General features: G+C 43.2%; 1 protein-coding gene across 7 annotated transcripts in view; it reads left to right on the top strand.

Moving 5' to 3' along the window:
* REPS2 (RALBP1 associated Eps domain containing 2) overlaps positions 1–27986 on the top strand; it is a 1712589-nt gene that overhangs the window by 1287237 nt on the left and 397366 nt on the right. For all 7 annotated transcript variants that reach the window (XM_069636810.1, XM_069636815.1, XM_069636811.1 and 4 more), the window contains one exon: positions 24551–24687. In XM_069636810.1, the coding sequence (XP_069492911.1) occupies positions 24551–24687 (137 nt within the window). The remainder of the gene's footprint in view (positions 1–24550; positions 24688–27986) is intronic.

Raw genomic sequence — 27986 nt, forward strand, 5'->3', positions numbered from 1 at the left:
TCACCACATTGGTGATTGCTACCTCATATATTAAAAAATATTTGATTTGAATTATAAATTAATCAATATTACCTTTACCAACCAGCCTGATTCCTGGTCCAGTGTGACCTGGGGGTATTTTGAGAAGGGGTGTGATGTGAGTGGTATATCACTCAGATTATTGAACTTATAGACACAATAAAATAAGTATTTAATTTGCGCACTGCATAATAGGCTGAGACCAGGGTGTATGGCCTGATTGAAATCCTTAACAAACCTACTTATAAAACAAAATCACAATAAAGTGCGTGGTACTTCGTTGTAGCCAAGACATCTTTGAGCCACATAGTATTTCATTGTAATGCATCTACTGTCATAACCATTCACTTTTGACCAAAAGTTTATCAAACATTTTGGACCTACTTATAAAACCGCCCAACATTCATCAAACATTGTTATCGACAATAACTTCACTGAAAATATATAACTGTTTAACTTCTAGGTGCGTAAAACTGTCAGGGGGTAGTGTCCGAGGTGAGTGGGGCTGGTGGGTGTTGTCAGGGCTGACTAGGTTAGTGTCGGAGGTGAGGGGGGCTGGTGGGTGGTGTCAGGACTTGAGGGTGCTGCTTGGGGTAGTGGGCAGAGGTGAAGGGGCCTGGTGGCTGGTGTCATGCCTGCCTGGGGTGTGTGTCAGAGGTGAGGGGGGCTGGTGGGTGGTGTCAGGACTTGAGGGTGTGGGTTGTGGTAGTGGGCAGAGGTGAGGGGTCAGGTGGGTGGTGTCGGGACTTGAAGGGGATGCTTGGGTGTAATGGGCAGAGGTGAGGTGGCCTGGTTGGTGGTGTCAGGGCTGCCTGGGGGTAGTGTCAGAGGTGAGAGGGGCTGGTGGGTGGTGTCGGGACTTGAAGGGGATGCCTGGGGGTAGTGGGCAGAGGTGAGGGGACCAGGTGGGTGGTGTCAGGACTTGAGGGATTTGCCTGCGGGTAGTGGGCAGAGGTGAGGGGCTGGGTGGGTGGTGTCGGGGTTGCCTGTGGTAGTGTCAGAGGTGAGAGGGCTGGTGGGTGGTGTCGAGACTTGAAGGGGATTCCTGGGTTTAGTGGACAGTGGTCGGGGGTCTTGTGGGTGGTGTCAGGGTCTGCCTGGGGTGAGTGTCAGAGGAGAGGGGGGCTGGTGGGTAGTGTCGGGGCTGCCTGGGGGTAGTGGGCAGAGGTGAGGGGGGCTGGTGGGTGGTGTTATGGCTGGCTGGGGTAGTTTCGGAGGTGAGGGGGCTGGTGGGTGGTGTTGGGACTTGAGGGTGCTGTCTGGGTCTAGTGGGCAGAGGTGAGGGGGCCAGGTGGGTGGTGTCAGGACTTGAGGGATTTGCCTGCGGGTAGTGGGCAGAGGTGAGGGGCTGGGTGGGTGGTGTCGGGGTTGCCTGTGGTAGTGTCAGAGGTGAGAGGGCTGGTGGGTGGTGTTGGGACTTGAGGGGGATTCCTGGGGGTAGTGCACAGAGGACATGGGGCCTTGTGGGTGGTGTCAGGGTCTGCCTGGGGTGAGTGTCAGAGGTGAGGGGGGCTGGTGGGTGGTGTTATGGCTGTCAGGGGGTAATGTCAGAGGTGAGGGGGGGTGATGGGTCGTGTTATGGCTGTCAGGGGGTAGTTTCAGAGGTGAGTGGGGCTGGTGGGTGTTTTCAGGGCTGGCTGGGGTAGTGTTGGAGGTGAGGGTGGGTGGTGTCAGGACTTGAGGGTGTTGCTTGTGGTATTGGGCAGAGGTGAGGGGTTGGGTCGGTGTGTCAGGACTTGAAGGGGATGCCTGGGGGTAATGGGCAGAGGTGAGGGGGCCTGGTTGGTGGTGTCAGGACTTGAGGGTGTTGGTTGGGGTAGTGGGCAGAGGTGAGGGGCTGAGTGGCTGGTGTCGGGACTTGAAGGGGACACCTATGGGTAATGGGCAGCGGTGAGGGGGCCTGGTCGGTGGTGTCAGGGCTGCCTGGGGTAGTGTCAGAGGTGATGGGGGTTGATGGGTGGTGTTGGGACTTGAGGGGGATTCCTGGGGGTAGTGGGCAGAGGTGAAGGGTCTGGCGGCAGGAGTCATGACTGCCAGGGGGTAGTGTCAGAGGTGAGTGGGGATGGTGTGTTGTCAGGGCTAGCTGGGGTAGTGTCGGAGGTGAGGGGGCCTGGTGGCTGGTGTCAGGGATGCCTGGGGTAGTGTCAGAGGTGAGGGGCACCTGGTGGGTGGTGTTGGGGCTTGAGAGGGATGCCTGGGGGTAATGGGCAGAGGTGAGGGGGCCCGGTTGGTGGTGTCAGGGCTGCCTGGAGGTAGTGTCAGAGGTGAGAGGGGCTGGTGGGAGGTGTTGGGACTTGAGGGTGCTGTCTGGGGGAGTGGGCAGAGGTGAGGGGGCCTGGTGGGTGGTGTTGGGACTTGAGGGGGATGCCTGGGGGTAGTGGGCAGAGGTGAGGGGAATGGTGGGTGGAATCATGGCTGCCAGGGGGTAGTGTCAGAGGTGAGTGGGGCTGGGTGTGTTGTCAGGGCTGTCTGGGGGTAGTGTCGGAAGTGAGGCGGGATGGTGGGTGGTGTCAGGACTTGAGGGGGATGCATGGGGTAGTGGGCTAAGGTGAGGGGGCCTGGTGGCTGGTGTCAGGCCTGCCTAGGGTGAGTGTCAGAGGTGAGGGGGGCTGGTGGGTCATGTCAGGACTTGAGGGTGCTGCCTGGGGGTAGTGGGCAGTGGTGAGGGGGCCTGGTGGGTGGTGTTAGGATTTGAGGGTGCTGCCTGAGGGTAGTGGGCAGCGATGTGGGGGCCTGGTGGGTGGTGTTGGGACTTGAGGAGGATGCCTAGGGGTAGTGGGCAGAGGTGAGTGGGCCTGGTCCGTGGTGTCAGGGCTGCCTGGGGTAGTGTTGGAGGTGAGGGGGGGTGGTGGTGGGTGGTGTTGGGTCTTGAGGGGGATGCTTGGGGGTAGTGGCCAGAGGTGAGGAGGGCTGGTGCGTGGAGTCATGGCTGCCTGGTGGTAGTGTCAGAGGTGAGTGGGGCCGGTGGGTGTTGTCATGGCTGCCTGGGGGTATTGTCAGACATGAGGGGGGCTGGTGGGTGGTGTCAGGACTTGAAGGTGCTGCTTAGGGTAGTGGGCAGAGGTGAGGGGGCCGGGTGAGTGGTTTCGGGACTTGAGGGTGCTGCTTGGGGTAGTGGGCAGAGGTGAGGGGCCCGGGTGAGTGGTGTCAGGACTTGAGGGAATTGCCTGGGGGTAGTGGGCAGAGGCGAGGGGCCAGCTGGGTGGTGTCAGGGTTGCCTGTGGTAGTGTCGGAGGTGAGGGGGGCTGGTGGGTGGTGTTGGGACTTGAGGGGGATTCCTGGGGGTAGTGGACAGAGGTCAGGGGGCCTTGTGGGTGGTGTCAGGGTCTGCCTGGGATGAGTGTCATAGGTGAGGGGGGCTGGTGGGTAGTGTCAGGGCTGCCTGGGGGTAGTGTCAGAGGTGAGGGGGGGATGGTGGGTGGTGTCAGGACTTGAGGGTGTTGGTTGGGGTAGTGGGCATAGGTGAGGGGCTGAGTGGGTGGTGTCGGGACTTGAAGGGGACGCCTGGGGGCAATGGGCAGAGTTGGTTGGGGTAGTGGGTATAGGTGAGGGGCTGAGTGGGTGGTGTCGGGACTTGAAGGGGACGCCTGGGGGGTAATGGGCAGAGGTGAGGGGGCCTGGTCGGTGGTGTCAGGGCTGCCTGGGCTAGTGTCAGAGGTGAGGGGGGCTGGTGGGTGGTGTCAGGACTTGAGGGTGTAGGTTGTGGTAGTGGGCAGAGGTGAGGGGTCGGGTGGGTGGTGTCAGGACTTGAAGGGGATGCCTGTGGGTAATGGGCAGAGGTGAGGGGCCTGGTGGGTGGTGTCAGGCCTGCCTGGGGTAGTATCAGAGGTGATGGGTGTTGGTGGGTGGTGTTGGGACTTGGGGGGGATGCCTGGGGGTGGTAGGCAGAGGTGAGGGGGGCTGTAATAATAATAACAATATGCAATATGCAAATACATACATGTTAGCAACAAATTCCAATCACAAATAACAATTTAAGTCTCAGTCGAGATTCATCCCCCGAGAGTACATTGTGTCAAGTTTCTCTATCCAAAATATTTCTCTCTACTGGAGAAGTTTTGTCAAATTTCCACCCCTTCTTGGAAGTTTCATGTGTTCCAAGACTACAAATTCAATCCGGGCAATTGAGTGTTTTTGTTCATCAAAATGTTGGGCCACTGGGGATTTGATTGAATGGTTTTGGATGTTAGACTTATGCTTTCCCCATCTAACTTTGGCTTTTCTACTTGCAAGGCCAATATACTAAAGCCCACATGGGCATTTGATGCCATATATTATGTTCATTGTGTCACAGGTCGAGGTATGCATTAGTGAGATCTTTTGTCCACTGTGTGGATGATTCATAAAGTTACCTTTCATTACATTGTGACAGCAATTGTTGCAAGGTACAGTCCCTCTGAATTGTTCTTTATTTTTCTTGTTTTTTGACTGAAATCTGATTTAATCAGATGCTCTCTCAGAGATCTGCTTTTGCTATAGGCAAACAGAGGCGGTGTTGGGAATAAGTTTGCAAGTGTCGGATCAAGAGACAATATTTTCCAGTTTTTTTCAATATTTGTTTGATTTTAGTGCTTTGTTACAAAAACGTAGTCACGTAGACTAGATCTGCATTGGTGGTTTTCTCTTTCATTTTAAGGGCTTCTAATCTTGTGGCGTTTTTCACTACTCTTGCATGTTGGGATAATATTTAATCATCATATCCTCTCTTCACAAACCTTTCTTTGAGTTCTGTCGACTTTAATGTGTATTCACTTTCTTCTGAGATTATTCTGCTGTATCTCAGGAATTGGCTTAGATGAATGCTCAGTATTGTTTTTCTTGGGTGGAAGCTTGTGGCTAAAAGAAAACTGTTTCTGTCAGTGTTTTTCGTGAAGATAGTTGTCTCCAATTTGTATTCCTTTAGATATATCAGAACATCCAATAATTCAATGGAGGATTTACCGTATTTGTGTGTAAATTTTATCTGGGGAGCCAAGTTGTTCATGAAGCCGAAGAATTCCAAAGTTCTTCTTTGTTCTCTTCCCAGATTCCAAAGAGATCATCGATAAATCTTACTAGACACTTCAATTTACCTTTCCATCTTGGATTTTTGATGACTTGTGTCTCATCTAAATAGGCCATGTAAATATTAGCATAACTCGGGGCTAACGCGGCCCCCATAGATGTTCCTGAGGCTTGAACAAAGTATCGATCTTCAAATGAGAAGAAATTGTTATTCAGCACAATATTTAGAAGTTTCATGATAAAGACATGATCACTTTTCACTATTTCTTCTGTGTTCAGTAGTACCCATTCCATGACTTCAAGACCAGCTTGGTGAGTGATGTTGGTATACAGACTCGTCACGTCCATCGAGAATAAGAAATCTGTCTTTGTTTCAAAGGTTGTTTCCCCCAATCTCTTCAAAGAGTGATTGGTGTCTTTGATATAAGTGGTGCATTTCTGTGCAAGTGGTTGTATAATTCTGTCTATGTATTGTGCGATAGGCTCTAATAGACTCTTGTTGGCAGCAATTATCGGTCGTCTAGGTGGTTCTGTCAAATTCTTGTGTATTTTGGGTAATATGTAGATGACTGGCATCAGTGGATGTAAGATTGTCAGAAAAGTTGTGGTCTTGTGTTTGATGATCTCTGCACTTTCTGCTTCATCTAGTACCTGTTGGATTACTTCTCGCACTTGTTGCGTAGGATCTTGGAATGTTTCCAAATATGTGTCTTGGTCATTTAGCTGTCTGATCACTGGGGTGTTAGCCAGCAGACAAACAAATGCAGAATTGTAAAGGATATGTGGGATGAAGGAGTGGTAATATGGTTGTGGTGGTATGGATGCAGGTTTCTTAACTGTGATTAGATATTGGTAAGCATGAGAAACATTTCAGGAAAGTAAAGCTTGGTTTAAAACAACAGCTTTATTGAGTTGAAAATATCTAGACCCAGGTGATGCATGGTACTAGAGGTGGATGGTGTGTTGTTATGTGATGAACTTGAGACAGGCTCAGGCAGGCCCTTCTAGTGTGAAGGCTTTAACCAGAATAGTTTGAAGGAAAGACTCTCTGTGACCGGAGAGACAACTGGTTTTGCAAGCCATCTGACCGATGCTCTGGCGACAAGATTTGGACGTGCATAGAGTAATTCATACGGAAAACATCAGGTAAGCAGTAAGGGAGGGCTAGAGGAGAAACAATCAACCCAAATCCAATATTATTAAATTGCTAAGCCTCGACCTAGCTATTATTCATCATAACCTTTAATGGAGCTCGTTTATATATGTATATATATCCTCTTAACACTGAAAATGTATTAGTCAGATGAGCAGCACTCTCTGTGGTTAGGAATAATCATCAGGATCCACCTTCATTCATTAGCAGTGTTCCTTTATTTAACGTTTATTTAAGGATCATGACAATAGCATAGTAAAAAGATTAAAATTCATCAAAATATGATGCTCCCATAGTGTGGCTTATAAAACCTGGCGTTGACTCATTTTGCGGCTGCCTCACCGCTTGATCGCAACCAACTGTCCAATACCCAATGCACATTTAAACATCCAGTTTGTTAGAACAAAGATCTCTCGGACCTTTTCTTCTCTGCGAATTCATGGCGACCATTGTTAACTGGTTACTCACTTCATGTATTTTACCTTTACATTACCACTAATGGGTATTCATGATCCGTGTGTATGATGTCATATGAGTATAAATGGTATTACCCAAATTGGTCGTTTACAATTGTTCGAATGAACAATTGACCGAATTTGAAGGGTCACAATTGACCTTTTCACAATTGACCGAATATATATATATTTGGTGTTGGGAGAGGGGTTGTGGGGGGTTTCCCCCCACATATATGGTACAAATGACCATCACAATTCGGTCAATTGTGAAAAGGTCAATTGTCATTCGAGCAGTTGTAAAACGATCAATTCGTATACAACCGTATAAATTACTTGGTGCTTATTGTATCATGGTTGATAAAATGCTTGGTATTTATCATAACATATATCTATTCATATGTACAAATGCTGTTGCATTCATTTAGGAGCACTATAACCTTGTAGGTCGTATTGATCTTCTTATGTATTATATAGGGGAGTTACCAGCACAATGCTGATCTTTTCAACATGGTGTGACACGGATAGCTTAATACTAATCCTGTTGTTCAATTCAATTAAAAAATGTCAGTGCTTTTCGCAACATATTTGCACTATTGTCACACTTTCAAATGCTGAATTAGACACATTTCTTTATATGTCTCCAAAATCCAGCCTTACTGTATGGAATTTACTGACAACGTTTTATCATGTCAACAGACAGACCCATTATAAAGTGCATAGTGCTGCATTATTGGCAACATTTTCTTATCCAAACAACCTTGGTGTGCAAAATTGCTAGCAGCATTTTCTTATGTAAACAAATCCACTATAAAGTGCATAGTGCTTAGTCATTTAGCAGCTTTTATCTATCTAGACAGAACAGGTATAAAGTGCATAGTGCATTTACCTATCTAAACCAAACAATTAAAGTGAATAGTGCTTAATTTGGATATACCCTCTTTAGTTGCCCTTATCTCTCTAATCAAAAAAAATGCACCAAGCATTTTAAACCTGTGGGATATTTTGACCCATTCCAATGTGCCCCACTGCATCAGTTTACTGCCATGGTGAAGGAAACAGCCCAAAATGACAGCGCTCACCCCTGTGCGTGCCAAAATCTTGAAACTGCATTTTGTAATAACCAGAAAATGGCTGCACCGGCCTGCCAACCCCATTTCAGGTGGGGTAAAACAAGAGTAATCACTGCAGGAATGTGCCAGTGGGCTCTGCCACAGTCAACATGGAGCAAAAGTGAATGAAACAGCATCATTGTGCTGAAAACCAAAATACCTTTTAAAATGTTAGCTTTTCAACCTAAAAAAGTGCTGTTTTGGCACTAGATCCATTCATTTCTACTGAATCATTGAGATTAAAGGGCCCTGCAATGCCCAGGATCATCCAGTGTGGCTCAGAGGAACCGGGCCTCATTGACATGACAGCTCCTAAAAATGTATCTATGAAAAAGCAACCCAGGAACCCTTGTTTTCATTTTCCACAGGAAAAACACTGCTAAAACTTTGCAGCAAGTATCAGAATCAGCTGTTCAGAGAAAAACTATAAACAAATACTAGATACATTTAGTCATGCTGCAAACAACTCCAGGACTCAAGGGAAGAACTAATGCTGACTAAGATGTATATTTGCTGCAGAGGAAAACTGACTTTAAAGGAAATATGTTAAATGTGCTTTTGCCTGATTGGGAAGCAAAATCACCTGTTGCAAAGTATATTCTTGTGTAAAGGCTTCATTCTTTAACAATGTCAGAGGATTGCTAATGTTAAAAATCCACCTATGAACTGTTTAATTTTATATGTTTAAATGAAAGATTCAAAAAGGTGAAACTTAGAGCTAAACCCACTGACAGTTCTTAGCCTGAGAAAGGTTGACACCTCCACTGTGGCAGGAAAGGCTAATTGCTGCTGTGAGGCCTCGCATACTCATGACAAAGGGACTTCATTAGACATTCATCTGTGCCCCAGGCGAAGACAATGGAAGGCTTGGACACTCACTCTTGCAGGGGAGGGGCAGGAAGCTCCACTTTCTAGTGATAGGCCCCCATTCAACTTCAAAGGATTTGACAGTTTCTTACACTAGGGATGAAAGAAAAAAAACTGACATGTGACTTTTGGGTTTAAAATGCTCATTTTGCCACTGAACTTCAAGACATTTAACTTGGCAGCCAAAATGAGAAAATATATGAAAAATGCATACATGTAAATCTGAATTTATGCTAGTAATTTGAAAACTTGGTAGAATTTCTTACTGCTTAAGGAACAGATGTTACAACGAATGACCAATGGCGCCAAAACTATTAATATTGCAAACTTAACATTGTGTACACATGTTCTAGGGGTAATTGCGCATATATGTACAGAATTGGGAAATGTTAGGCCAAACCTTTCATAGTTAAAATTGCCAAAATTCAACCGAAAGACTGAACCAGGTCCCACCGACTTGGGAGTTGGATTGGAATGTGACCCATGAAATATATAATTTATGTATCTGATTTTCTTAGAGGGCATAATTACATAAATATGTATTTGTGGAAAAATTAGATTTTGGTCCCAATAGTTATGGGAGGTTTTTAGATCATCTCATAAACCATGACACCCCTTTCTGTCATCCAACCAGCAAAAAGCAAGGCGAAAACTGTGCCTTTGACCAATCACAGCATTGTGGGTGTGGGTTGTAAGTCTGCCTATTCCTTAAACCTTAGTGATGTAATTTGGCATGATAAATAAGGGAACCTCACAACACACAGAAACACACTGATTTCTGACTTCCTCCTGATTTCCGCATGGCGCTCTGTTCCTGAATTCTCCATCTTGTTCTTGATTCTAGATTTCTTTGCAAAGCCAAGGCCTCAGCATTGCTGAACTACTTTTCAGCTAGGCCCAAATTCTGAAGCAATCCCAAACTTAAGGGAAACATTGTGATCCAGTCTGGCTTGCTACCACTAAATGCTTGCCTACTCCAAACTCGCCATGCCACTGATCTCTAGTCTCCAGTAACCAGTGCAGTCTCCAGTCTGAGGTGCCATTCGAGGGGACCAGAACTGCCCAGCTAACCTAATTCTGCCAGATGTGCCCTGCTGTCCTTTAGACCCGATCCGTATGATGACCAGCGCCCCTGACCACCGCCTCATGAAGTGCTACAAGCGGTTGTGTAACTGTGGAGATTCACAGGTGGCATTCTCTTTTTCTTAGCCATTAAATATGTGTATTTCACCCGTTTTTCTTAAAAATCGTTTAGTGAAATTTAGGCGGGAATTCGCAGTTCTACAAAGTTTTACATGTGTGATTTTCAATCACCCGTGTAAAGCCCCGTTAAGTCCCGCTTTGCCGTGGACCTTACCCCAGCGCTTTACTGTGGATTTGTGGATTTATCTACTGCATCAACTACAAGCCCCAGCAGGCTTCACTGCATTAAGGGCTGGGCGGAGCTATATAAGCTCAGGGGCGCGTAAAGCCCCGTTAAGTCCCGCTTTGCCGTGGACCTTATCCCAGCGCTTTCCTGTGGATTTGTGGATTTATCTACTGCATCAACTACAAGCCCCAGCAGGTGAAAAGAAAAAAGAAAGAACTATTAACTTGTGCAGGAATACTAGCTATACTATCTATGAAACAGACTTTAATATATTTCTCTCTTGTTTAGGCTTCATTGCATTAAGGGCTGGGCGGAGCTATATAAGCTCAGGGGCGCGCGCACCGCGCGCGCGCACCCGTGTAAAGCCCCGTTAAGTCCCGCTTTGCCGCTTCGCCGCGGCAACGCGGTCAGCGCGGGAGAATTAAGTTTTTCTTCTTCCTGGTGAAAAACGCATCAAATTCTAATATCTTGTAAACTTTGTGGTGTTCAAGTAGGGGTATTACAGTGAAGTAAGAAAGCTTTTAAACATGTATACTCTTCGAACTGGCATGCCATGCACAGAACGAGTGCGTGCCTTATTGGAGTCTACTTCAAAAGACAGTCCAGCGTTCACCCCAAAAACGGGGCGACCTTCTGTTAAAAGTGCGCCTTGGGATAGGCGAGTAAATAAGAAAAGATCACGACTTGATTTCGTCGTGGGTGATTTGAGAGACTTTGGATTTGCTCTCGGACACTCGCCATGCCCTTTGGCACGAATGACTGAAGTTAATAACCTAAGTGTATCAAATGTAGAGGCGCTGCCGCTTTGTAATGAACAAGGGGTTGTTCCTGTTCATCAACCCGTTTTGAGCCCACAGTTGGCACAGGTCACCAATGGTGGTAATGAGATGACATAACAGCCATGTAATATATCTTTGTCTGATTCAATGATGTTGCAGAATGCTCGGTCTGGGGTTGTCAGTTTAAAGCCCCTGACTAAGGAAAATTATGATGTTGATGACGATGATGTTGATGACGATGAAGTTGAAGATGATGCAATTATAGAGCTGTAGTCATTGGACTCTTGTTTTGTGGCCAAGGAGGACGATTCTGATCTTTCTAAGTCTCCAGCTTTATTTAAAACTGGAAATATTTCCGAATCTGAAAGCTCTATTTCATTTATTCCGCCGACCCCTAGGAGACCGAATAGAAACAGTTCAGTTGTAAATCCGGGCCTCTTGATAAAAAAAGTAACTCCTATGACTTTGGAAACTATGAATACGGCCATGATGTCCCTTGCCAAATTATTTGAAGCATTAGACTCAAAGGTTAATTTGATTCAAGATCATGTTGAAAACATTATGAGATTACAGAAGGAGTTTAGTTTGTCCTTGGCCCAAAAACAAGAGTCTGATGCCGAACAGGCAGCTCTCTTCTCAAAACAATTGGGTCTGTTGTTGTCAACATGTAAAAATATAGATGTCCAATTAGATGGAAAACTAAGTTTACTTATAGCCGGAAAAAACATACAAAGTTTTAAGACTGCTGTGCCTTTTGTTGAGGGTATTATAAGAGAAACAATAGCAGAGAAGGCTGAGAATGCACCTTTGGTATTACAGATGGGCCCAATAACAGCAACAGTTAAATCCGCTGTTGAGGGTGAGAGGGGGGAAAATCCTGTGAAGATGACAGTAATGGCTCTCTCATCCGACCAGTTAGTGTCGAGTGAAGAGGAGGCAGGAGTCCCTATTGCTGACGATTTAAAAATAAACAATGTGAAGCCGCTAAAAGGGCTTACACGATATTTGCTAAAAATTCCAAAGGGTTCATTAACCAATCGAGGGCAAATGTAAAGAAATCAAAAAATCAAAAGTCCAGGATAATGGCTTCGAGTGGGCAAGCAAAACAATTTTTTAAATCGTTGTCTAACCCAGATAGGTGCTCAATGTTAGCCTCTAATGCAATCACAAAAAAATATCAGAACTTATCACAAGAAAGACAAAGAATGATGAACAAGGGTATGAACCTCCACCATGTGATTACCTCTCATGCTCCTCTAGACGAGTTGGTGCAAATTGCGGAGAAGCTAGAGAGCGGATCTAGAAATGTGACAGCTCAGACTCAAGTTTTATCTGCTTTAAAGAAGAAGCAAGTGAATGATGACCAAGTATCTAATTCAATAGTTAACACACAGGATCTTAGGAAAGCAGTAGATGAATATATGAGTCAATTTCATCCGAAGCCGTCTCTGACTCAGCCCCTAACTCGGATTTCTACTCCAATGATGAAAAAGCCTGAACTAGAGTATGATAAGAATACAAATGTTGGGAGGGCCTTCTCTAATCAAGAAATAAAGTCTTCCAGGAATGATTCATCAGTAACAGAATCAACATCAGATGCTCAAGACAATCTGCAAAATAATATCTTAAGCACAATCAAAGACTGTCTAGTTGCTCTGACTTCAGAACAAAAAACTCTTAAATCATCCCTGAAAGCAGTGATTAGTAGTCAATCTGATGTGGTAAAAGCTTCTGATGAAAGAAGCACTCTCAAGAATGTTTCATTTAAATCCCCAGTAGAGGAGACAAAATGCAGGTTGCATATAGAAACACCTAATAAGCAGAGAGGTCCGGATTCAAGAGTAACACCTAAGAGTAAAAAACCCTCCCAGTTGTTCTCCTTGTTTCTTAGTTGTCGGGGGGGTTCCTTCCCAACGTACACTATGAACAGAGGGAGTATCATGCAAATATTTTCAGATATTCCTGTTCTGGAGGATATCTCTTCGAGTGATGTGGTACAAGTAGAGTTCCCCGATGATAATGATCCAAAAGTGTCCTGTCTGTGGATAGGATCTCGCATCATTTTTAATATCATTTGGTCTGCTAGATCTGACCTTTTTGACTTGGGCTTTAATTTAATACCAACCACAAAAGAAACCCTAACGGTTGAGGTTGGTTCCAAATCTGCTAGTCAGGGGACTAATGGTGACTGCATTCCAGTTAAAGGATGCAATTGTGGGAAAACGTAACTAAGAACAGATGATCTCGATGCTTGATCTCAGAAATTGATAGTCATGAGCTGGAATACTAGGGGACACAAACACCTGCTAAACAACGTTAATTGCTGTTTGAAAGAATGTGATCTAGTTCTTATGCAGGAAACTTGGCTAACCGTCCCATTATCGTGGGACAACTATTATGTCCACTTAGTAACAGCCATTAAGGGACAAAAAGGCAGACCTATGTCTGGTTTGGCAATTATTTCCAATGTGTCCACAACAAGTATTATTTCAGACGGGCGCAATCCAAATTCTTATTTGCAAGGCTCAATAATAATGTTCCAAAAATTGAAATTCTTAGTTATAAATATTTATTGGAACCCAATTGCAATTCTAACCTCTACTTTTTTTAATGAATTGAATGCACTAATGAAAGACACTTTAACCATCACAGATATTGCACATGTAATATTAGCTGGGGATCTAAATATACATCTGTTGGCATCAACTAAGAAAAGAAACATGGATCGGGTCTCATATTGGAAGGCATTTATCAATACTTGGGATCTAATTATGCTAAATGGAGCAGTGGAGACTGACAATCCTCAATCTCATACTTGGACCCTGTGGAGCCCAAAATGCTATAATTGATTATATGCATGTTGAAAGAGGATTGTTTGAGAAAATTTCCGAGTTTAAGGTTATCCCAACCACAGCGAGTGATCACTGGATGCTGAGGGCTGAGTTTTTAATTCAGGCTAAGGATGAACCACGATCCTGTCAGCATTAACTGAGCAATCTAGTTATAAATCCCCAACGGAACAGACTACAATGGTCAGGTGATGCACTGCACGCATTTGCGTGCAGTGTAACAGATGACCATCAACGACTGTTGAGAGGTATGGACTCAGCTGATTATCATGAAAAGATGCATCTTTTTGCTTCTGGCTCAACTCCAGGTACTAAAAAAAGTAATAAGTGTCACATCCATATATTTGATCAAGGCATCAGAGAGAGAAAGGCGCAGTATTGAAAACAGAAAAGACAAATAGCCTATTTACCGGTACATTATCGAGAGCTTGCCCTACGCAAATTGAAGACTAATTACAAGAATTGGGTCCGATGTCATAAGGCAGTTATGTTTCAGCATGATGGTGAAAAGTGGTTACAGGTGGCTAAAACTAAAAATACATCGCAAATTTGGAAGTTAATAAATAATGGAGCAGTTGGCTCCCAATTAACAGCTCAACGCAATGGTGTGTCGGAAAATAGGTGGGTTACTTATTTCTCTGGCATCTATGATCTTCCAAACAATAATATCTCACAACTAAATTTGGAATCTATTAACCCATCTTTTCAGATTAATTTTGATCGAGAAGATGTGTTATTCTACATAAATAAAGCTAGTTCATCAAGAGCTCCAGGGCCAGATGGCTTGTCAAATTTTGTTCTAAAACAAAATCCGGAATCATGGGCATCCATTCTTTACGAAGTTTTCCAAGCTTTGCAAATTAAACAAGCAATTCCTCCATCGTGGTGCAAGGCCATTACGGTGCCAGTCTATAAGAAGGGTGATCGAGCGGATCCTGCAAGTTATCGTCCGATTTCTCTTCTTGACGCCCCTGGCAAGATCTTTAGTAGAATTGTCTTGAGAGATCTTAACATCTGGGCGTCAGAAGAGAATCGGCGAGATCCATTTCAAACAGGATTTGTTGCAGGACTTGGAACCAGCATTAACATAACAACTCTTAATGCAATTAAAGAGTTGTTTGCTCCAAGAAATCAACCAATTTATCTGGCGTATGTTGATTTTCGAGTAGCCTTTGATTCTGTAGACCGGAGCTTGCTATTTGAAAAATTGTTGAAATTTAGTTGTCCAACCTCGCTTGTAAACTTAATATATTTACTTCACACTAACACCTCAATGAAGGTTAAAATGAATTTGGAAGGGCTGTTGTCTGAAGAGATTTTCACCAAGCGCGGCCTGAAACAAGGCTGCATTCTTGCCTCCACACTGTTTATTTTGTTTATACATGACCTGGGTAGCGAATTTAGTAATGTATTGAATGATGCTCCTAAACTTGGGAACCAGAGAATTGCATGGCTTCTGTATGCAGACGATTTAGTTCTCATCTCGCAGACCCCGAGTGGCCTGCAGAACATGCTTGATAAACTGAGTCAGTATGTTACAAAGAATAATTTAACGCTAAACCTGGAGAAAACACAAGTAATGGAATTGGGGAGATATAAGTCAAGAGTAAGGAAACAGTATTGTTGGTTTTTGAATAAGCAAAAGTTGAACGTAGTTAATGAATATAAATACCTAGGTGTTATATTCAGCAACTCTCCTACAAACATGCCTCAAAGAGACAGTATAAAGGGTAAACTGTCCACCTTAATATCACAAGCGAGGATCTTACAACATAAGTATGGAAAGTTCTCGTGCAAGCACATTCTTATCTTTTATCAGCAAAAGGTAATTCCCATTGTTACTTATGGGTCCGAGGCATGGTTACCCTTGGAGGCCTGTTATTGGAACAAATTAGAGGCAAGGTTTTGGAAGAAAGTCTTGAATCTTCCAAACTCTAGCCCAATGGCACTGCTTCGTTTTGAATTGGGAATTCTTTCAGTGAACATACAAGCATCTTGGAAGAGATGCTGCTTATTTCGGAAATGCGTCCTTGGCCTATCTAGTAATAGTGTACTTAAGATTCTGGCAGACTATTTACTACGATCTGAACACTTATTTCCATCAAATTGGAGAGAAGCTGTGATGTTAGATTTGACGGAAGCAAACATCCCTCTAGATCTTTTATTATCCAATCCTACCAAAGCCAAAACTAAACTATACCAATTGGATTGGCATTTAACTGAACAGAACTGTCTGAAATGAAAGGACTTTGACAGAGCTCTGTTTGGGCATAAAAAAGTTCGTCAAACGGCTGATTATTTATTAAAATGTCCCTCTCATAATCTCAGAAATGAAATATTGAGGTTTCGCCTAAATTTATGGCCAACAAAACAAATCTTGTTAAGGAGGGGTATTATTAAGCCAGATTCCTCATTATGTCAATTCTGCAATGATGGAACAACTAAAGAAAATCTGAAACATGTATTAATAGAATGTGTTGCTTTAAAAATGCAGAGAAAAGACATTATCAGCAAATTAACAAGGCACCATTGTATAAGACGCTCCAATGATGAGCTATGGTATGAGCTATTTGCGACATCAAAGATCACAGTAAGAATAGCCACTATCCAATTCTTAACAAGATACTGTGTTCACTGTAATTTAGTTAGTAACTTGATGTCTGATGAACGGGAGGATGAGTGCAAACCATGGCTTTCTTAATACTGCTTAATACTTTGATACCTACCTGTATACAGTGTGTCCATATTTGTTTTTGATGTGTTGCCTTTGATTTTGATTTAGACGAGTAGTCATATTTATCATAAATTGGTATGGTATGATGTTTTTATCTGTTTTATTTAATATATTTAAGTCAAGTTGCTTAATTTTATTGCTAAAAATTCTTTTCCTTGTATGTGTTTTGTAAAAATAATTTTGTTTTGAAAGGTTAATCTAATTAGCCAACCAAAATAAATAAATAAATAAATTAAAATTATTTCCAAACTTCCATTAACATTCAAAGTGTGTAATTTTGCTCATACTATAGCTTATGATTGTTAGCATCTTTTCAGTGTTGCTCCCGTGGAGATTTATATTGATTTAAGGACTTTTCCAAACTTTTCATTGTTTTGCTCAGCCATTTTCGAATGCCATTTTAAAAGTGTAAGATTTCCAAACTGTGTTTCTCTCTTGTTTGGGGAGGGAAGGTTAGCTTTAAATTCTGTTGACTGTTCTTTATTCCTGAATACCCGCTGCTCCCTTACGTCTGTGTAGAATTGCTTATTTGTGAGTTGAGAAACTTGCAGGGGGAAATCTCAACTTAAGTAGTGTCTTCCAACAAGCCAAAACTGTTATTTTCTTTGTGTTTTATACTTTGTGTTGCTAAAAGTGAATTCAACTGCTTTACGTACCTTCTTATTTGTATTGTCACCACATTGGTGATTGCTGCCTCATATATTAAAAAATGTTTGATTTGAATTATAAATTAATAAATATTACCTTTACCAACCAGCCTGATTCCTGGTCCAGTGTGACCTGGGGGTATTTTGAGAAGGGGTGTGATATGAGTGGTATATCACTCAGAATATTGAACTTTTAGACACAATAAAATAAGTATTTAATTTGCGCACTGCATAATAGGCTGAGACCAGGGTGTATGGCCTGATTGAAATCCTTAACAAACCTACTTATAAAACAAAATCACAGTAAAGTATGTGGTACTTCGTTGTAACCAAGACATCTTTGAGCCACATAGTATTTCATTGTAATGCATCTACTGTCATAACCATTCACTTTTGACCAAAAGTTTATCAAACATTTTGGACCTACTTATAAAACCGCCCAACATTCATCAAACGTTGTTATCGACAATACCTTCACTGAAAATATATAACTGTTTAACTTCTAGGTGCGTAAAACAAATAACCAAGAAAAGATACAATCCAATAGAACAAGAATTTAAAAAAAGTGACGTTAAAAAGCATTGCAGTTGTGCCTATTACTGAAAACACTAATGACCTATCCGTTTTAGTCAATTTTTTCTTCTTATCTATGAGATATCCCACTTCAATTATCGAGAACAAAAGTTCAGGAAATATACACTTCATATCTAATGTAGTTGAAAAAATGAAATCATTGTCCTAGGAAAGTATAGAGTTCTTCGTTGATGTTGTGGCCACTTGGTTGTTTGCTTTCGAAATCAAGAATACAACGCGTCTCCTTTTGCCTGAGCATTAGCTCTCTATTTCCTTCCCGAGGCCCAGTTTCTATTGCATACATGCCAAAGAAGGCAAATCTTTCCATATTGTTTTGATGGCAGTCTGTGAAATGTTTGGCCATGGGATAATTAGAGTCTTTGTGTAGGATGGCACTTACGTGTTGTTGGATCTTAATCGTCAATTCCAATGTACCATTTCTGACAACCACAAGTCAGGACATACACAACATATTCGGTTTCACGTGTGAAATCTGTCTAAGAACTCAACTGTACCATCTGTCATAGGATGTTTAAATGATGAACAATTGTTGGCTTACTTGCATATATTGCATCTTGTGCATTTCATGAAAACTTTCTTTTGGCTGGTAAGCCAATTGCTCATATTTCTGTTCTCTTTTTTTAGTCATGAAGCTGTGCACCAATGTATCCTTCAGAGAGCGATTCCTTCTAAAACTGATGTCTGGATTTTTGTTCAGACTGCATATGAGATCCCTGTCTGCCAATAAGATTTTCCAATGTCTCTGCAGTATACGTCTAATCATGGCAGCTTGATTATCAAATGTAAGAATCATCCGTGTAGTGTCTTTCACTGATACATGGTTAGATTGTTTAAGGGATCCTGTTAAAAGGGTATCAAAACATATTATCCCCAACAAAAATATCGCGTATATATGGTCGTCTGGAACGGCCATAGGTGATATTTTTTGGGGGGATAACCTTTGGGGGATTTGGATAAAAATAATGCAGGGGTGTCCCCCGCAAGTTCCATGCCTTAATATTGCCGCAAAAATATGTCAATATTTTTGTATGGTGATATTTTTGCAGGGATATTAACACATGGAACCGTTAAAAGTCCTTGTCTGTCTTGCAGTCTTGCTTTGAGATATGTTCTCTCAATCACCTTTTTGGGATATGCTGGACTCTTGAAGCCTTGTGCAGTGATCTTGCTTTCTGAGTCATATGCCCCCAACGTTGTACTGTTATGTCGTATCCTTATAAATTCACCATACGGGACACTCCATATTAAGTTCTTTGGGTGTCCACTAGTGGCATGCAATGGAGTATTCAATCCTGTTGCTTTTCTATGTAATTCACATGTTAGTGTCTGGTCCACCACCATTAGATTGACATCCAAAAAAGTAAGAAAAGAGTGACTGTGTCTCTCTGGGAATCTTAAATTGTGGTTATTCAAATTAATTTGTCCAGCAAAGTTGAGCCAACCTTTCTCTGAGCCTTTCCAGATAATAAACAAGTTGTCTATGTTTCTAAGCCATAAGATCACATTATTAGTGTTTATTTAGTTCTCTTCAGATCATACTTCACATTCCTCCCAGACACCCATCGTTAAGTTGGCGTACAAAGGCGCAAATGTAGTGCCCATGGCCATTCCCTGGACTTGTCGGAAGAACTCATCATTAAAAAGAAAAACATTATTCTTCAAACAGAGGTCTATCATTTGTAAGACCATTTGCGTGTGCTCGAGATAGTTCAGCGACCTAGTGTTAAGAAAATGCTGACAAGCCCATTTCCCAAAGGTGTGACCTATCTATGTATAGAGAGATACAACATCCATAGTCACCATCATATAATCCGATTGCAATGCTATCTCATTAATACGCCTTAGGAAATTAGTAGTATCTCTAATAAATGATGGAGAAATGGAAACAGGACTTCATCTATATATTTAGACATATTCTCAAAGACCGAACCTGTAAGGGATACAATTGGCCTCCCAGGTGGTTTCTGCATGTTCTTGTGAACCTTTGGGAGGAAATATATCGTTGGTGTAGTGGAGTTTGTAGGAAGCAGAAACTTGTAAATTCTTCTGTCAAGATCCCCTTCTTTTCCCTTTCATCAAGGAACAGTTTAAACTTATTTTCCAATATTTTGATGGGATTTGCATTGATTCTTTCATAACACTTTTTATCATTTAGTTGCTTTTACGCCTCAGACATGTAATCTACTCGATTCATTAAAACTATATTTCTTCCTTTGTCAGAGGGTTGATGATGCAGTTATGAAGATCTTGTATTTCCTGTAGTGCAAACCTATCTTTCCCTGACATTTTTGTTTTCCTTTTTCTTGCATATCTTTGCCTTCATAGATCTTTTAAGTCCTCTATTACAAGGTTCTTAAAGGCTTCGATACTGCTTCCAGTATTTGAAATTGGATTCAATTTTGACCTTTGTTTTAGTTTACTTTTTGTGGTCCAATCCGTTCTGATATCCCGTTCTTCCAAGTTCACTGGTTCCTGTTCTGTATTCACTGCAGATCCCTTTTCCAATGCAATTAAGTCTGATAGTATGTCCAATTCTCCTATCTTGATTACTGTTTTTCCTGTTTCTTCTCGAATGGGTTGCGACAGTTGGTCAGTGGTAGCAAAGAATTTCTTGAGGTGTATTTTACGTATAAATTGGTCAAAGTCTAACCGGGTTTGTACATAATCGTTGTTTGCTGTCAGACAGAAGTTCAGGCCCAAGCTTAGTATTTTTTGTTGATTGGCGGTCAGGACATGGTCCGATAGATTGATCATTTTAAAGCTACCATCCATGTCCAGGCAAGTCCCATCTACTTGCCAGAGCGCAGTGATCTGCCTGGGCTATTGTTTGTGACGCCTATTGCCCCTTGGCCCCCTCCTTGGTTTTTTTGGCCACGTGTGCCCCGATTTTGATTTCCTTCTCTTGATTGCTTTTTTGTTTTTCCATCCTTTTGCAGCAAATGCATTTTGTCTAAAAAATGTAGGCGAATGCTTGGTTCCTCGTTTTCACTGCCTGTGATGTCTGACTCAGAAGCTGAAGAGTTTTCACTCATGTCCCCTTTGCTTGATTTCTTCTTCTTAATCTCTGCGGTTCTTCTCCATATTGTTTTTCAATTTTTTCCCCTCTTCTCTCTCTGTTATTGATTTCAATTTTTCTTCTACCTCACTGATTTTTTTCAATGATTTTTACCCAGTTATTGCCAGCATATCTGTATAAATAAAAATGTAAATGTTTGTTTGTTCAAATTCTTAAATCTCTGAAAGTTCTTCACCGATTGCTTTGAAATTTTGACACAACGTTGCATTCGAATAGGCGTGTGTTTTTTATATACCTACTATACATAGATTTCACACCTGTGACGGTTAAAAACAATCTTTTTCTGAAAAACGGCGTCATCTGTTGGATGTAAAAGCAACACACGCTGTACTAAATATTTTACTGAAAAACAGCACCATCTGTTGGACGTAAAAGCAACATTCGCTATACTAAATATTTTATGATTCCATTTCAATGTTTCTGATTTAGAATGGCTCAAATACGTGCCGAGGAAGCAGCAGAGCGACGTGCAGCCAGACTTCAGGATGCACGGTTGCGAGCACGGCGATCGCGTTCTGCAGCTTCAGATCTGCTTCATTCTCAACAGAATTAATGTGACAGGCTGAGAGTGGCTGAAAGACGTCTACGAGAAACAGCAGATCAGCGTCAAACACAAATCCATGCTCAGCAATCACGTGATTACAATCACCTTGCATTCCAGTACAACCCAGCTGATGATTATAGTTTGAGCTGGCATGTTCTCATCGGCACCATGACTGAAGTGTGTCCTTATTGCAAGGCTCTGAAATGTAATGGAGAAATGGAAGGAATGTGTTGCGCCGCTGGGAAAGTTAAACTGCCTCAACTTGGAGAACCACCAGAGCCATTAAAAACTACCCACAAGCATTGTGAAATTAAACATATTAGAAACGTGAGCTTTCTCGTTTCTTTCTTTTCCATTTAACCAGACTGAGCCACAGCAGCGTGTGGCCGGAGACAGCTAGTATATATATGTGGACTGTAATGTCCATGTGTGTTTAAATGTTTTTCCTTTAAACCACTGGGTATTCTAGTCAATTATCGACGACCTTTCTACCTTAAGCCAGCAGACAGGTGCTGTAGCTCCTGAAAAGGTTATCCTGAGGTCTTGCTGCTTTACATGTGCAACTTAAACACCCGGAGAAGGAACTGCGCTTAATAAAGTTTTTCACGTGCTGGTGGACTAGATGGGGACTAAGAAAACACGGAAGTGTGAGTTTGAATAATATTTACAGGTAAAGATATAGAAAAACCAAATATTGCAAAATTCCCACTTTCTGCATTAAGGGGGGCTTGCACAGCAAATAAGATGACTAAATGACCCGAGTGTGGTCTAAGTGAGATGTGCAGCATTCAAGCAATCTCTGTGATGCAAAGAGATTAACACATGCAAGTAATTAGTCCCTTGTGTAAGTGTTTTAGCAAGGTGCAAATGTTAAGATACGTTATTGGTATTTGTTCTGCATACTCTTGCCATTTGTATTGTCTCCAGGCGCTCTGGGGGATATGAAAAAGAATGCGTGGGTACAAGATAGCGGGGGAAAGAGGGACGATGTTGTTAATAGGTGATGCTGTGTAGTCTGGAAAAAACAATTACCAGATTGTATTTGTTATGTTACTCTGTTTTTGAACTGCAACAAATCACCACAATAGTAGATTCAAAGCACCAAATACTTGTCCGACGTATATTGTGTCTCCCCTTCCCCATCAAACCTTACTCTCCTAGGAAGAATAGCATGAATAAAGGTGAAATAAGAGTGAGTGAAAGTGGGATAGGAGTGATTGTGATTTAAAAGCTGTAAGAATAGTGTCAGAACTAGATATTGCCTGTCAAGCGGGGAAGTAGCAACCGCTTCTGACCTGGGGAAGGGGGAGGGACTTTCAAGGTTGAAAGACAGAATCAACCTTGTCCCAGAGGCTGACTGTGGGATTTCCCAGTCCCTGAAACCCCCTCACTTGCCTTGAATGTTAATGTGGCAACCACCCTCTGTCAAACGATGCCGCTCAGTACTGTTTCTGCCCAGAGTTCTCGTTTGTCTTTTTTAGATTCCCAGAATGCCCCAGGTTGCATCTGGACCTGAATACAAGGTAATGGAAACACAAACTAGACTGGAATGGACTGGAATTTCTCTCATCAAACAGATATAAGACCTCCAATACCCGACCTACCAACTCCATACAGACCCCAGGTGAATGGTGGAGCAACAGAAAACAAGCTGAAAGTGTGAATGGACCGCAGGATAGCAGGAACAACACAGAAATCCACCCCAAACCGTATTGGAAGCAAAACCCATGAGTATATATATAGAAAACCACAAGGAAAATGAGCAGAAAAGGAGAAATGCTGTGCAGGACACGGCCTACACAACCATACCAGAATCAACTTCCAACATGACAGCAAAGCAAACAACTCACCATGACAAAAGAAAAACAAAGCGGCAGACCAACAGCCCGCCAAAGAAACAGCAGAGCCTGCAGCCCGAAATGCACAGGGTGGGGTTGGGGATAGATGGGTTTTTTAAAGCTTTGCACCTGTGTAACCTAGCCCTTGAGGAAAGAATAGCCACACATTGTACCACAGAGTCAGGTAAGTGCTGGAGCCAATGAAAGGGGGGGTGATAGAACCAGGAAGAGAACAGTATAAAAGGAGAGTGCATCAGAGGCAGAGCGTGGTTTGTAATGGTGTGGTCAGGAGGTGTGGAAGTATACCAAGTGATGAGACAGAGGATGGATGGTGGAGCGGAGTGCTGAAGATTTGGTGGCAGTGTTGGTGTAGGTGAGATATTAATTGTGAGAGATGGGGAGGGGTACAGAGGGGCATAAGGATATGGTAAGAGTGTTGAGAAAGGGCAAGGTGGGAGTGGAACTAGTGGTGAAGGCAGAGTGAAGCAGGAGGGGGGTGAGGTAGTTGGAAGAGGTAGACACACATAGTGTGGTAGTAATACGACACATGCATAGATAAGGGGTTGTGTGGTGGACAGAAATGTGAAGAGGAGAGGAGTGATGAGGGGTGTAGAGCAGGGTAAAAATTGAGGTGAGGAGAGAGGTGAGAAGAGGGGCACAATGAGAGGAGAGGGGGAGAGAAGATGATAGAGTGCAGACATAGGAGGAACAGAAGAAGAGAGAGAGCGGAGAGGAAGAAGACCAGAGGTTGTGATAGAAGAAGCGAAAGTGAGAGTAGAGGGGTATGACTGAGGAAGTATTGAAATTAAGAAAAGGAGCGAGAGAGTGAGCACGCGAGTGAGGGAATGGACCAAGGTGTCTGGTACTGACACAAGAAAAATCCCCATTTCTCATTCAGAAAACCTGGGGAGTGTTAGGTGAGGGATCCCTTAGAAGAACCCTGGAGAAAGCCAGATAAATAAGGTTTTGACCTTTAGGTCCTCACCTGTAGCTAGATTTTAGATAGTAGGTGTTTCCATTTGTTGAGAAAATCTGGCGTTAGAGAGGCTCCTGCGGGAGATCAAGATAAGAAAGCTCTTAATTAGAGACATTTTTACCATTTCAAAATCGAAATCCTTCAGCGATCTCTCGGAGTCTGGGACTTATTGAAGCCATCTGTAACAATAATTCGAAATTGAGGAATATTTTCTTGAAATAAGAATAGTCAACATTTGTGTGTGATATGTATTAAATGTTTTTTGATAAACCGAATGCATTTTTGAAAGTTTTCCCTTTTAACCGTTGCATGGAGTATATTAGGTTAATTGTCTCTTAGCAATATGTTCAATTACTACTACAAGAATTTGGTGGACAATGAAGAGCTTCGAAATGCAAACACAAACAATAAATCTGCATATACGAAACTTGTTCACATATCATTGTTGTGATTGTGGTGTTTCATGAATAACAGCTACTTGCAAAAGGACACACCTTCACTGTCTCATGCTTGCCATTGTTCTACTGGCTTTCTGTAGATCATACTCGAGTACATCCATTGAGGATGCAGTGAAAAAAGTTGAGGAGCCTCCCACCCCCCCACCCAGGCCGCAGAAAACACATTCCAGAGCTTCGTCCTTGGACCTAAATAAAATCTTTCAGCAAAATTCTCCAGGTAATCACTTTATCAAAGCAATCATTTGACTTTCTTTTACATGTAATTATTTTGGTCATCCCCTCGTGCGGATTCTAGCTGTGTCTATCAAGAAAATATTGGTGAATCGATGATGCATCAGAATCTTTGTGTTCAACAGGCTGGGTAAATTGAAGCAAATGTTAGGAAGTTGTTTTGTATTCCATGTTCAACACCAAAAATTGATGTACTCAGTCACTTCTGGATAATATGTATAACATTGACTTTACCATGGATTTTAAATGTATAGCTTTGAATACAGTGTAGAACGTTCATCAGTGTCTCTGCTACTAAGTCACTTTTTGGGGTGTGAGAAACATCTTGACTTTGTCCCGTTGGATGACATTTTGATGCTCGTCCAAATATAATTGTTGTAGATGATCATGGTGGCAGTGTACATTTACTAAACCTCTTTTAAAACATCATTTTTTGTGAGAATGATCGTTCCCACTTAACAAAATAGGTGGTACAAAGGTACACTTGATAAAAAGGTTGTGTCTTTATTGAGAGGTACAAACCAGGGCAGGAGCTGAAAACCAAAGTAGAAAGATGAATACAGTGAGGGCTGGGGAAATGATAATTGATGGTAATGTTCATGAGGCTCATTGCCAGTATCTGTTAGGGTCATCACATCAAAGTTCACTGAAACAAACCACAGACCATGCAAGCGGAAACACGGGAATGCACACATTTCGATGCATACGCACATCAAGAGAGGAGATTAAAAACAGAATCAACCTGTTAAGAGTTGCTAACGTCTAGCTACCATCAAACTACTCTGCCTGCTTATTTATTTTTTTTTTTTAACTTTTATTTATAGGCAGACGTTTACAGCATACACAATCAGTGAAACTTTGCCATTCAATTACATAGACACAGTTCTCATTTCACAGTGGTAGATGATACATTTAAGTGTATTTTACATAGCACAGGATTGCATTATCACCTCGTGTTTCAGGTTACCCATGTAGAGCCACGGGTGTGGGAGATCTCGAGTCACTTTCGGCCTGCTTGATAAGGTAGCTACAGAAGGCAGTCCATACATTTTAAGGGCGAGAATGCGCAGGGAGGGAGTTCATGTACTCCTCCTCACAGGTCTGAGTTCAGGTGAGTGCCTTCAGCCACATTTTAAAGGTAGGGGGAGGTGCATTTTCAACACTGCAGAATACATTTCTTTGCCACCATACAGCTTAGATTCAGAAACTTAGACATTTTCTTGGCACTGTCACTGCTCCACACTCCAAACAACACAACAATCAGGTCTGGGCCCAAAGTACCCACGATATCAGAAAGAGCTCTCAGGACCTCACCCCAAAAATCATTGAGTCTGTTAAATTACCAAAACATGTGCATGTGTGTCATCCGCCACCACCGCCGCAATTGGCGGCTTCTTCCACGTTGGAGACTGCAACTCGGACGAAAGGGTTTTTAGTCCTTCCTTTGTTTCTAGTCCAGGCCATTGGCCGGACGCAGGGCTGCAGGGTGTTATCTTCTCCCTCTACCCGGAAGTCGCTGCGTTTCAACCACTCGCTGACTTCACTCCAGTGCTCCTGGTTCCTTCGCTCCCCTTGGCCCCGCTTGATCCCTCCGCTTGCCTCGGCTTACGAAGCGGATCTTGGTGCCTTCTAGTTTTGCTCTCCTAGCGATTCTATATTCCTGTCTTTTTTCCCCTTCCTCTGCCGCTTCCTTCGCGGTACCCTTTCTCCCTCCGCTTCCCTCGCTTTTGCTGCCTCTGCGGCGTTTCTTTTCTCCCTTCTCCTCCCTGGCCGCTCTCTCTCTCTCTGCGGCGGTAAGGTTCTCCTGCTTCTCTTCCCGCTGCCTTCTTCCCTTCTCTGGCCCGTGTCCCTCGGTCCACTCAGCACCTACTAGCCGCCTTTTTTCAGCGGTCTGCTCCTACCACTTAGGACTGTCTCGCCTTCCTACGGAGTACTTCTCGACCCTTATGCTACCGGTCTCATCTTGGTTGGACTCCACCGTACCTGCATTTTGGACTGTGTCTTCTCCAGCCTTGTCTGCGTGGATCTTCCAGACTGCAACGATCACTCTGCATCCTCAAGGGTTTTTTCCCCGTGTGGGTTTTTCCCTCTTCCCGGCTTGTTTCCGGAAAAGGAGTCCCGGAACTGCTGTCCATTCAGCAGTAACTGTGGCTTCCTTCCGTGACAGGCAAATGCCCCTAAAAAAAGAAAGAGACTACCTGAGTCGGCGGAACCTACAAGACACAGACAACTCAGGGAGTTCAGGTGAGGAGAGTGTGGAGGTACAGGGGAGAGACGTGGTTCGACAGCACAAACAGTCACAATGTGGTCAGTGCTTTCAGTTCAACATCTTGGACAGGTAAGTATCCGGTTCCGGATGAACTTAGTAAGTTTATGGCAGGTGTAATATAATCTATTCAGTAGTTTGTATTGCATGCAGTGCAACCTAAAGTTAAGGGACACTCTGCGCGTGTGGGACAACAGTTTCTTCCACATGTCATCTGAGATCTCAAGGCCAAGTTCATCAGCCCCTTCATTACGTGCTTTAGGGGGTTGATCTGGGGATATTGCTAGCAGTATTTTATAGAGAGAGGAGACCACCCCGCGGGCACCGCTTGAATTGACTATGTAATGTATTTCGGGTGTATCAGGAGGTTCATCCGGGTAGGATGACCGCATAGAACGAACAGCCGCCCAGAATCTATAGTATTGCAGAATCTGCAGTGCCGACCCAGAATTACCAGGTCGCGATGTCTGTGGAGTGATGAACTTCTTGGGGAATAGATTGGTCAACACTTGGTATCCCAGTGTTAGCCAGCGCAGAGATAGAAGTTTGTCGTGTGTGTGTTCGAGCCCAGGGAATCCCAGATAGGGAGCCATTTGTAGTAGGGGCGCAATTCTGACACCGGACGTAGTAGTCGATTCCATGCCAGCAGTGTGGTCGCAATGGGGTCAGATGGAGTGTTGACCTCGTAGTTGCGATGGAGGATTACTGGCATGATGTTTGATTCGGCCGCTCCAAGTCTTTCTAGTTTAACGTGAGGTGGAGCAGTTGGATTTGTGTACCAGTATGTGGCGTATTGTGCTTGTGCCGCAACCCAGTAAAGTGTCAGATTAGGGACGGTAAAACCCCCTCTCTCATATGGTAAAGTCATTTGTATCCACTTTTTACGGACTGCGCCGGCATGCCACAGGAATTGTGTGCACGATTTGTGTAATCTGTCAAAGTATTGTTTCCCTGGCCAGACCGGCACGCTCGCAAAAATATAGAGAGGTTTAGGGACCAGGATCATCTTAACCAGTGAG

The sequence above is a fragment of the Ambystoma mexicanum genome, chromosome 7p (genome assembly GCF_040938575.1).
Source record: "Ambystoma mexicanum isolate Mex_15411 chromosome 7p, UKY_AmexF1_1, whole genome shotgun sequence".
NCBI lineage: Eukaryota > Metazoa > Chordata > Amphibia > Caudata > Ambystomatidae > Ambystoma > Ambystoma mexicanum.